Source organism: Theropithecus gelada, chromosome 20, assembly GCF_003255815.1.
Source record: "Theropithecus gelada isolate Dixy chromosome 20, Tgel_1.0, whole genome shotgun sequence".
NCBI classification, from domain to species: Eukaryota; Metazoa; Chordata; class Mammalia; order Primates; family Cercopithecidae; genus Theropithecus; species Theropithecus gelada.
This window is the reverse complement of record NC_037688.1, coordinates 52,802,078-52,813,922: the sequence shown is the minus strand read 5'-3', so window position 1 is coordinate 52,813,922 and position 11,845 is coordinate 52,802,078. Positions and strand designations below refer to the sequence as shown.

The following is an 11,845-nucleotide window of genomic DNA, read 5'->3' as shown; positions in this document are numbered from 1 at the left end:
TTTTTTTTTTTTTTTTGAGACAGAGTCTTGCGCTGTCTCCCAGGCTGGAGTGCAATGGCGCGATTCCAGCTCACTGCTACCTCCGACTCCCAGGTCAAGCGATTCTCCTGCCTCAGCCTCCCGAGTAGCTGGGATTTCAGGCACCTGCTACCACACCCAGGTAATTTTTGTATTTTTAGTAGAGACGGGGTTTCACTATGTTGGCCAGGCTGGTCTTGAACTCCTGACCTCATGATCCACCTGCCTCGGCCTCCCAAAGTGCTGGGATTACAGGTATGAGCCACCGCGCCCAGCCTCATTTTTACGTCTTTTATACCTATAAACTTTTTTGTTTGTTTGTTTGTTTTTGTGATGGAGTCTCACTCTGTCACCCAGGCTGGAGTGCAGTGGCACAATCTCGGCTCACTGCAAGCTCCGCCTCCCGGGTTTACGCCATTCTCCTGCCTCAGCCTCCCGAGTAGCTGGGACTACAGGCGCCCGCCACCTCGCCCGGCTAGTTTTTTGTACTTTTTAGTACAGACGGGGTTTCACTGTGTTGGCCAGGATGGTCTCGATCTCCTGACCTCGTGATCCGCCCTTCTCGGCCTCCCAAAGTGCTGGGATTACAGGCTTGAGCCACCGCGCCCGGCCACCTATAAACTTATAAAGAAAAATTACAACTTAAAAATGTGACAGAGTACATTGCTTTTCAAAATTCTCTCGGGAACACGGAAGCAAAATGTTTCAAGATCAGTGGCCGAGAAAAGCCTCACTGCTGCACCAGCTCCCATCACGGTCCCAGGTTCACACAATCACCTATGGGACCCTCCTCAGGTGCACCGCCCTGCCATATGCTGCCTGAGTGAGCAGCTCCTTCCTGGGGCACACAAGGCCCTCGGCCATGGTCACTGCAGCGTTCTGCAGTCAGCGACATGTCTGTCCCTCCACTACATTTTAGGTATATGGGGGGAGGCTGGCTAATTTCCCACCATCCTATTCTGAGGTCCTAATATGCGGTAAGGGGGAGCTCCATCAGTGTGAAGGAAGACAATTCAAAGCAGTGGAAGCACATCCAACTTTTCTTCTTAGCATTTTGTACTTAAAGTTTTTAAATGTCGGCCGGGCGCGGTGGCTCACGCCTGTGGCCCCAGCACTTTGGGAGGCCACGGAGGGCGGATCACGAGGTCAGGAGATTGAGACCATCCTGGCTAAAACGGTGAAACCCTGTCTCTACTAAAAATACAACAACAACAACAAAAATTAGCCGAGCGTGGTGGCGGGCACCTGTAGTCCCAGCTACTCAGGAGGCTGAGGCAGGAAAATGATGTGAACCTGGGAGGCGGAGTTTGCAGTGAGCCGAGATCGCGCCACTGTTCTCCAGCCTGGGCAACAGAGTGAGACTCCATCTCAAAAAAAAAAAAGGTTTTAAATGTCTTAGAGCCTTGAGGAAGGAACAGAGATATGGTACAATGCTACCAGAAAAATCCCATCCTCACCTTGCCCTTCTGAGATGGCTCACAGGCTTCAAGAAGCCAGGATATGTGACATTCTGTGTTGACCAACCACACAGATGCTTTTTCATCTCCAAACGGAAGCTATTTCAGAGGTACACAACGAGCTGTATGTACCCTGGGAATAGGCTCTGCCATTTTCTTCCCTTAACAACAGGGTCCAGAATAAATCTCCAAGGCTCCTTTGGACTTTGAGCTATCTTTGGACTTTGAGCTATCATGTCTCTTGTGTGAACCCAAGTGATGAAATCTGAGTATTTCACTATAAAACTCAAGTTCTCAGAGATCAGAACATAAGGTTTTTTGTTTTTTTTTGAGATGGAGTCTCACTCTGTCGCCCAGGGTGGAGTGCAATGGCATGATCTCGGCTTGCTGCAACCTCCGCCTCCCGGGTTTAAGCAATTCTCCTGCCCCAGGCTCCTGAGTAGCTGGGATTTCAGGCGCACATCAAAACGCCCAGCTAATTTTTGTATTTTTGGTAGAGACGGGGTTTCACCATGTTGGTCAGTCTGGTCTCGAACTCCTGAACTCAGGTAATCCGCCCACCTTGGCCTCCCAAAGTGCTGGGATTACAGGCATGAACCATCACGCCCAGCCAAAACATAAGGTTTTTAAAAATTAAAGAAATGTGAAGACACCCCAAGACTCCTCAGCTTTCTCCAGAAATACATGAACATACCCTCAACTGATCAAGCTTCTCTCGGATCTGAATGAACCCCAAGTGTAACTTGCCACCGAAGTGGTCTGCCAGGCGACGGTCATTGTCATGGAGACCAAGGTAGGCTGAACAGACCTCGCAGACACGCAGCTTTTGCTGCTGAAAACTGGACGCAGGCATGGAATTTCTGTATTCTTCCTGGAGAAGGAAAATGGAGAAATAAAAGTGAGATATACAGAACTGCCACCACAAATTCTATCTCCAAAATGAAAATATTTGATAAGATGACAAAGGTGACTTTTAAACAAATACTAAAAAAAAAAAAAAAAAAAAAAAACTTGAGATATTTATAACCAACTCAATTTTCACTATTTAAAAAATGCGGCCAGGCACGGTCCCAGTACTTTGCGAGGCCAAGGCGGGTGGAACACGAGGTCAAGAGATCAAGACCATCCTGGTCAACATCGTGAAACCCTGTCTCTACTAAAAACACAAAAATTAGCTGGGCATGGTGGCACATGCCTGTAGTCGCCAGCTACTCAGGAGGCTTGAGGCAGGAGAGTCACTTGATCCTGGGAAGTGGAGGTTGCAGTGCACTCCAGCCTGGCAATAGAGCGAGACTCCATCTAAAAAAAACAAAAAACAAAAAAACAAAAAACAAAAAACTGCGCTAATAGGTGAGGCTCAGTGGCTCATGCGTGTAATCTCAGCACTCTGGGAGGCTAAGGTGGACGGATCACTTCAGGCTAGTTCAAGATGAGCCTGGCCAACAAAGCAAAACCCTGTCTCTACTAAAAATACAAAAATTAGCCAGGCATGGTGACAGGCACCCGTAATTCCAGCTACTGGGGAGGCTAAGGCACAAATCGCTTGAGCCTAGGAGGTGGAAATTGCAGTGAGCTGAGATCACGCCACTGCACTCCAACCTGGAGGACAGAGCAAAACTCCAAAAAGAAAGAAAAAAAAAAATTGTATTCCAGGCCTGGTGCAGTGACTCTCGCCCATAATCTCAGCACTTTGGGAGAGTGAAGCAGGAGGATCACTTGAGCCCAGGAGCTTGAGACCACGCTGAGCAACACAGCAAGACCCAGTCTCTAAAAATACAAAAATAATTAGCCCGATGTGGTGGCATGCACCTATAGTTCCACCTACTCAAGAGACTGATTCGGGAGGACTGCTTGAGCCCAGGGGGTCAAAGGGGCAGTGACCTGTGATTACGCCACTACACTTCAGTCTGGGCGACCCTGGATGACAGCAAGACCTTCTCTCTAATATTAAAAAAACACGTCGGGCACAGTGGCTCACGCCTGTAATCCCAGCACTTTGGGAGGCCAACGCAGGTGGATCACAAAGTCGGAGTTCAAGACCAGCCTGGCCGAGATGATGAAACCCCGTCTCTATTAAAAATACAAAAAAATTAGCCGGGCGTGGTGGCGGGCACCTTCAATCCGAACTGCTTGAACCCGGGAGTCAGAGGATGCTGTGAGCTGAGATCGCACCACAGCACTCCAGCCTGGGCAACAGAGCGAGACTCTGTCTCAAAAAAAAAAAAAAAAAGTAGACAAGGAAAGAACAAGAACTTAAATTTCCATTATTGTATGCTACATAACTTAAAAAAAAAAAAACTGAAGCGAAAACAATATTGTGGTACACAAATATTCATAATATTACTCTGTCCTCTTCTATAGTTTTGAAACCTTAAAAGCCACCCTCTAACATCTTTCAAAATAAATTCTTTTTTTTTTGAGACAGAGTCTTGCTTAGTCGCCCAGGCTGGAGCGCAGTGGCGCGATCTCGGCTCACTGCAAGCTCCGCCTCCCGGGTTCACGCCATTCTCCTGCCTCAGCCTCCCGAGTAGCTGGGACTACAGGCGCCCACCGCCTCGCCCGGCTAATTTTTTGCATTTTTAGTAGAGACGGGGTTTCACCATGTTAGCCAGGATGGTCTCGATCTCCTGACCTCGTGATCCGCCCGCCTCGGCCTCCCAAAGTGCTGGGATTACAGGCGTGAGCCACCGCGCCCAGCTTTTTTTTTTTTTGAGACGGAGTCTCACTGTGTCTCCCAGGCTGGAGTGCAGTGGCGCGATCTTGGCTCACTGCAAGCTCCGCCCCCCGGGTTCACACCATTCTCCCGCCTCAGCCTCCCAAGTAGCTGGGACTACAGGCGCCCGCTACCGCGCCCGGCTAGTTTTTTGTATTTTTAGTAGAGACGGGGTTTCACCATGTTAGCCAGGATAGTCTCGATCTCCTGACCTTGTGATCCACCCGCCTCGGCCTCCCAAAGTGCTGGGATTACAGGCTTGAGCCACCGCGCCCGGCCTTTCAAAATAAATTCTAAGTATGTTGAGTAAAAAAAGTCAATCCCAAAAAGTTACATACTGTATGATGCCATTTACATAACTTTTTTCTTTTTTTTTTTTAAGATGGAATTTCACTCTTGTCGCCCAGGCTGGAGGGCAGTGGTACGATCTTGCTCACGGCAACATCTGCCTCCCGGTTTCAAGTGATTCTCCTGCCTCAGCCTCCCAAGTAACGGGGATTACAGGAATGTGCCACCACGCCCAGCTAATTTCTGTATTTTTGGTAGAGATGGGGTTTCACCATGTTGGCCAGGCTGGTCTCGAACTCATGACCTCAGGTGATCCGCCTCTACAAAAATTCCAAAAATTAACCAGGCATAGTGGTGCATTCCCACACTCCCAGCTAAGCAGGAGGCTGAGGTGGGAGGGTCACTTGAGCCCAGGAGGTCGAGGCTGCAGCGAGTCATGATCGTGCCACTGAACTCCAGCCCAGGTGACAGAGTGAGACCCTACTTAAAAAAAGAAACAAAAAAAGTGATAAAACCCTCAATGTGGAAACCAGAAAAAGTCACCCAAAGGGCAGAAAAGAAGCTTTAAGACTACTGAACACCCCACCTGCTACTGGGATTACAAAAGACGCCAGAGGTGCCAAAACACCACAGAAATCAGTGCTGCCAGGGTCCTGCACACCCACCCAATGGCCACCAAGCCTGGCTAATTTTTGTATTTTTAGTAGAGACAGGGTTCCACCACGTTGGCCAAGCTGGTCTCGAATTTCTGACCTCAAGTGATCCACCCACATTGCCCTCTCAAAGTGCTGGGATTACAGGCATGAACCACCACATCTGGTTCGGCCCTGGATATTTTTTTTTTTTTTGAGACGGAATCTCGCTCTGTCGTCGCCCAGGCTGGAGTGCAGTGGTGTGATCTCCACTCACTGCAACCTCTCCCCTCCCAGACGCAAGAGATCCTCCTCCCTCAGCCTCCCCAGTAGCTGGGATTATAGGCGCCTGCCACCACATCTGGTTGTTGTTTTTTATTTTTATTTTTATTTTTGAGATGGAGGCTCACTCTGTGACCCCGGCTGGAGTGCAGTGGCATGATCTCCCGTCACTGCAAGCTCTGCCTCCCGGGTTCACACCATTCTCTTGCCTCAGCCTCCTGAGCAGCTGAGACCACAGGCACCTGCCACCATACCTGGCTAATTTTTTGTATCTTTTTTTTTTTTTTTTTTAGTAGAGACGGGGTTTCACCGTGTTAGCCAGGATGGTCTGAATCTCCTGACCTTGTGATCCACCTGCCTCGGCCTCCCAAAGTGCTGGGATACAGGCGTGAGCCACCGCGCCCGGCTTTTTTGAGACAGAGTCTTGCTCTGTCACCCAGGTTGGAGTGCAATGGTGTGATCTCCATTCGCCTCTCGGTTCAAGCGATTCTCCTACTTCAGTCTCCCAAGTAGCTGGGATTATAGGTGCCCGCCACCACACCTAGCTAATTTTTGTATTTTTAGTAGAAACACAGTTTCACTAAATGGCATATCGAACTCCTGACCTCAGGTGATGCACCTACCTTGGCCTCCCAAGGTGCTGAGATTACAGGCACGGCCGAATTTTTAACTTCTTTGTAAAGATGGGGTAACCCTATGTTGCCTAGGCTGGTCTCAAACTCCTGGACTCAAGCAATCCTCCTGCCTCAACCTTCCAAAGTGTTGAGATTACAGGCATGAGCCACCGCAGCCACCCTCTGTAAGCTTTTACTCTGGGCAGAAGGCGGCAAAAGGGGAGTCAGCATATCACATGGCAAAAGAAGGAGCTAGAGAGAGAGGAGGACCTAGGCTTCTTTAAACAATCAGCTCTCAGGTGAACTCATTATCCCATGGAGGGCAACAGGCCATTGATGAGGGAACCATCCCCATGACCCAAACACCTCCCACTAGACCCCACCTTCAACACTGGAGGTCACATTTCAACATGAGATTTGGATGTGCCACACGTCCAAACTATATCAAGTGTTATTTTTCATCTTTTATACTGTATTTTTACTGTACCTTTTCTATGTTTACATACGCAAATATTTACCATTGTGTTGCAACTGCCTATAGTATTCAGTACACTAACAAGCTGTACAGGTGTGTAGTCCAGCAGCAACAGGCTCTACCGTACAGCCCACACGGCTACACCATCTAGGTTTGTGTAACCACACTCTATAATGTGCTCACAATGATGAAACCATGGAACGCACTTCTCAGAATATTTAATCCTTGTCATTAAGAAAGACATGACTGTACCAATATCAGAAATGAAAAACAGGACATCATTACGGATCCATGCACTTTAAAGGAATAATATAAACAACTCTTAAAAACAACAACAACAACTCTATGCCCACAAAAGTGATAAACTAGATGAAATGGACCAATCCCTTGAAAGACAGCCAGGGGCCTGTAATCCCAGTACTTAGGGAGGCTGAGGCAGGTGGATCACTTGAGGTCAGGAGTTTGAGACCAGCCTGACCAACATGGTGAAACCCCGTCTTCTCTACTAAAAATACAAAAATTAGCCAGGCGTGGTGGAGCATGCCTGTAATCCCAGCTACTCGGGAGGCTGAGGCAGGAGAATTGCTTGAACCCAGAAGGCGGAGGTTGCAGTCAGCCGACATCACATCACTGCGCTCTAGCCTGAGCAACAGAGCGAGAAACTGTGTAAAAAAAATAATGTTGAAAGACACAATCTGCCAAACTTACACAAGAAGAAATAGATGATCTGAATGGATCTATATATTAATAACCTTCCAAGACAGAAAGCATCAGGTCCAGATGGGTTTACTGGTGAATTCTACCAAGGCATTAGGGAGGAAATCATGCCAATTCTCTACAATCTCTTTCAGAAAAACAGAGAGAATATTTCCTAACTCCTTCTATGGGGACAATATTACCATAATACCAAAACCAGATAAAGGCATTACAAGAGGCCAGGCATGGTGGCTCTTGCCTCTAATCCTAGCACTTTGGGAGGCTGAGGTGTGCAGATCGCTTTAGCCCAGCAATTTGAGACCAGCCTTGACAACATGGCGAAACCCCGTCTCTCCAAAAAATACAAAAAATTAGCTGTGCTTTGTGGCACACGCCTTCAGTCCTAGCTACTTGAAGGGCTGAGGTGGGAGGATCAAATGAGTCCAGGAGATCAAGCCTGCAATGAGCCAAGATTGTGCCACTGCACTCCAGCCTGGGTGAGAAAGACAGACCATCTCGGGGAGGCGGAGGGGGAAAGGGAGGCCTGTGGCATGCACCTGTAGTCCTAACTATTTGAGGAGATGAAGCAGGAGAATCAAATGAGCCCAGGAGATCAAGGCTGCAGTGAGCCAAGATTGCGCCACTGCACTCAGACTGGGTGAGAAAGTGAGACCATCTCGGGGCAGGGGGCGGGGAGGGCCGGGCGCGGTGGCTCACGCCTGTACTCCCAGCACTTTGGCGGGCGGATCATGAGGTCAGGAGATGAAAGCCATCCTCGCTAACACGGTTAAATCCTATCTCTACTAATAACACAAAAAATTAGCCAGGCACGGTGGCAAGCGCTACTTGGGAGGCTGAGGCAGGAGAATCGCCTGAACCCAGGAGGCGGAGGTAGCAGTGAGCCAAGATCACACCACTGCACTCCAGCCTGGTCGCATGAATGAGACTCCATCTCAAAAAACACAAAAACAAAAACCAAAAAACAAATTACTATTTATACCAGCACCCCCAAGAGTGAAATACTTAGGAAGAAATCTAACAAAGTATGTATAAGATCTTCACTATGAGGAAAATTACAAGACTCATAAAAGGTAGCAAATGGCCTGGAAAAGTGGCTCATGCCTGTGATTCCAGCACTTTGGGAGGCCGAGGCAGATGGATCACCTGAGGTCAGAAGTTCGAGACCAGCTTGGCCAACATGGTGAAACCTCATCTCTACTAAAAATGCCAAAAAAAAAAAAAAAAATTAGCCATGGGCCTGGCGTGGTGGCTCACTCCTGTAATCCCAGCAGTTTGGGAGGCCGAGGCAGGTGGATCACAAGGTCAAGAGATTGAGACCATCCTGGCTAACACGGTGAAACCCCGTCTCTACTAAAAATACAAAAATATCAGCCGGGCGTGGTGGTGGGCACCTGTAGTCCCAGCTACTCGGGAGACTGAGGCAGGAGAATGGTGTGAACTCGGGAGGTGGATCTTGCAGTGAGCCGAGATCGCGCCACTGCACTCCAGCCTGGGTGGCGGAACGAGACTCCACCTCTAAATAAATAAATAAATAAATAAATAAATAGAAAAAGAAAAAAAAAAGATACATGCAAACGTTTACAGACCATACATGACACCATTCACCACAGCCTACAGACTTTGGGTGATAACGACAAGTCAGTGTAGACCCACTAACTGTGGCGGACGCTGGGAATGGAGGAGGCTGTCTGAGGAAGGGATACACGGAGAATCTCTGTACTTTCCTCTCAATTTAGCCATGAAGCTACAACTGCTTGAAAAAACAAAGTTTATAATTTTTCTTTTTTTTTGAGACGGAGTCTCGCTCTGTCGCCCAGGCTGGAGTGCAGTGGTGCAATCTCAACTCACTGCAAGCTCCACCTCCCCGGTTCACACTATTCTCCTGCCTCAGCCTCCCGGGCAGCTGGGACTACAGGCACCCGCCACCACACCTGGCTAATTTTTTTGTATTTTTAGTAGAGACGAGGTTTCACCACGTTAGCCAGGATGGTCTTGATCTCCTGACCTCGTGATCCACCCACCTCGGCCTCCCAGAGTGCTGGGATTACAGGCGTGAGCCACTTTGCCCAGCCCAAAGTTTACAAATTTTTTAAAAAATGCAAGCAAGCAAGGGCTAAATTAATTTAAATAGTCATCTCTGCCAAATTACTGAGATTTCTTTCCCTAAGACATTTCTCTCACCAACCTCAGCTTCTTTTTTCTTCGCACGAACTTTTTCCACCTCCATAAGAATCTTCTGGGATTCATCCACATTACCTTCAGCCCCTAGCTGTTCGGCTTTAGCAAGGAGTTTTCCTATTTCTTCATTTAACTCATGTACTTTTTCTGCCTGTGAAGAGAAAGAACGAGGTTATCAGACGTCTAAAACTGAAAGTGAATGCAAAGACAACAAGGGTTTCTCCTGCTCCATTTCCAGTCTGTTGTACTGAAAATACATGGAAGAGCTAAAGATCCTCACTTAACAATGACGGCATCCTTACTGCCAGCATTGAGACTAACCACAAACGAAGCCTGTGTGCTGTGTTCCAATGAAACCAGGAGCACCTTTGTCACTTCCAACATGGTTCCAAGGATCACCATAGATTGGTCATTGTCTAGGCTGTCTCTCTTTATGACTTTTTCTTCAGGGTATGGCTAATAAAATGTCTAGATTTCAGTGCACAGATTTAAGCTATAAGCAAAATACCTAATTACTAGGATTTACCTTCTGAAACAAAACAGCACCTTTGGTCAAATTAGCAATTGCATAAATCCTAAGCAATGCTTTTACAACACTGAAAAGAAAAACCAAGGAGAGACTTAGTTCCACTGAAGAGAAAAACAGAAGAGTGATGTCACTGGCACTCAAGCTAACTACATATAAATCTACTTCCTTTTTCATTCTATGACATGGATGTACCACAGTATGACCATTTCCTTTCCAGTTCTTTCCAGATTTATGTGAAGATATTAAAGTTTAAAACAACATGCAGAGGCCGGGCATGCTGGCTCACACCTGTAAACCCAGCACTTCGGGAGGACAAGGTGGGAGGATCGTTTAAGCCCAAGAGTTCCAGACCAGCCTGGGCAACAGACACTCCATCTCTATTTAAAAAAAAATAAAATAAACATGGCTGGGCGCAGTGGCTCATGCCTGTAATCCCAGCACTTTGAGAAAACGAGGCGGGCGGATCACGAGGTCAGTCAGGAGATAGAAACCATTCTGGCTAACACGGTGAAACCCCGTCTCTACTAAAAATACAAAAAATTAGCCGGGCGTGGTGGCAGGCACCTGTAGTCCCAGCTACTTGGGGTGCTAAGGCAGGAGAAGGGCATAAACCTGGGAGATGGAGCTTGTAGTGAGCCAAGATGGTGACACTGCACTCTAGCCTGGGCGACAGAGCAAGACTGTATCAAAAAAAAAAAACAAAAAAGAAACCCACAATGTTTTTTTTTTTTGAGGCAGGGTCTCACTCTGTCATCCAGGCTGGAGTAAAGTAGCATGATCATACCTCACTGCAGCCTCAATCTCCCCAAGCTGAAGTGTCCCTCCCACCTCAACCTCCTGAGTAACTGGGATGCGCATGTGCACCACCAAGCCTGGCTAATATGTGTATTTTCTGTAGAGATGGAGTTTCTTCATGTTGTCTAGGCTGGTCTAAAACTCCTGGGCTCAAGCGATCTGCCCCAACCTTGGTTTCCCAAAGCGCTGGGACTACAAGCGTGAGCCACCAAACTCAGCGAAGAATACATTAAAATAAAAATAATAATAATAAACCATGTATAGAGGACAAAAATGGACAGAATAAAGACAGAGGTAGTAACTCCTGAGGGATGAGAATTCGATGACACATGAATGCTTGACCACAGCCCTCTATCCGTAACTGGAATAAGGCAGACAGTACTGTCCACACAATCAGTGCTGAGGGTGAGTTAACAGCTATTGACAAGGCCAGGCGCAGTGGCTCATGCCTGTAATCCCAGCACTTTGGGAGGCTGAGGCAGGCGGATCATGAAGTCAGCAGATCGAGACCATTCTAGCTAACACGGTGAAACCTCGTCTCTACTATAAATACAAAAAATTAGCCGGGCGTGATGGCGGGTGCCTGTAGTTCCAGCTACTCAGGAGGCTGAGGCAAGAGAAGGGCGTGAATCCAGGAAGCGGAGCTTGCAGTGAGCCAAGACTGCACCACTGCACTCCAGCCTGGGTGACAGAGTGAGACTCCATCTCAAAAAAAAAAAAAAAAAAAAAAAGCTTTTGAGAAGCCAGTCTTTGCAAGAACATCCCAGGCAGCGAAGCCGCCCAAGCATACCTTTGCAGAAACTTCCGCACTGATTTCTTCCTGTGTTTCTGCCAGCCGTTTCTTGGCGAGCTCAGTTCTCCGATCACATTCCGCAATAAAGGACTCCAAGTGATCCATTGCCTAGCATTGGAAAAGCAGAGAGCTATAATCAATTATGTGTAAAGCATAAAGTCTTAGAACCCATTTACTTGATAGGAAATACACTCCTAGGTTCATTTTTTTAAAGCCTGTGGATTCACTGGGAAGATCTTAAACTACACTACCACTAACACATTCATAATTGCATTAAATCAAGGGGATCTGTTAAACAGAATGATTGTTTGGAAGCATGGTCTTCTCACTGGATTTATTCATTTCCAAAATTTG

At 47.5% G+C, this 11,845-nt stretch overlaps 1 protein-coding gene across 4 annotated transcripts in view; it reads right to left on the bottom strand.

The window, feature by feature from the left end:
* Positions 1-11,845, bottom strand: part of LUC7L (LUC7 like) — a 44,680-nt gene that overhangs the window by 9,771 nt on the left and 23,064 nt on the right. For all 4 annotated transcript variants that reach the window (XM_025370689.1, XM_025370686.1, XM_025370688.1 and 1 more), the window contains exons 4-6: positions 11,489-11,599; positions 9,382-9,525; positions 2,170-2,346 (exon numbers count right to left, since the gene is read on the bottom strand). In XM_025370689.1, the coding sequence (XP_025226474.1) occupies positions 2,170-2,346; positions 9,382-9,525; positions 11,489-11,599 (432 nt within the window). The remainder of the gene's footprint in view (positions 1-2,169; positions 2,347-9,381; positions 9,526-11,488; positions 11,600-11,845) is intronic.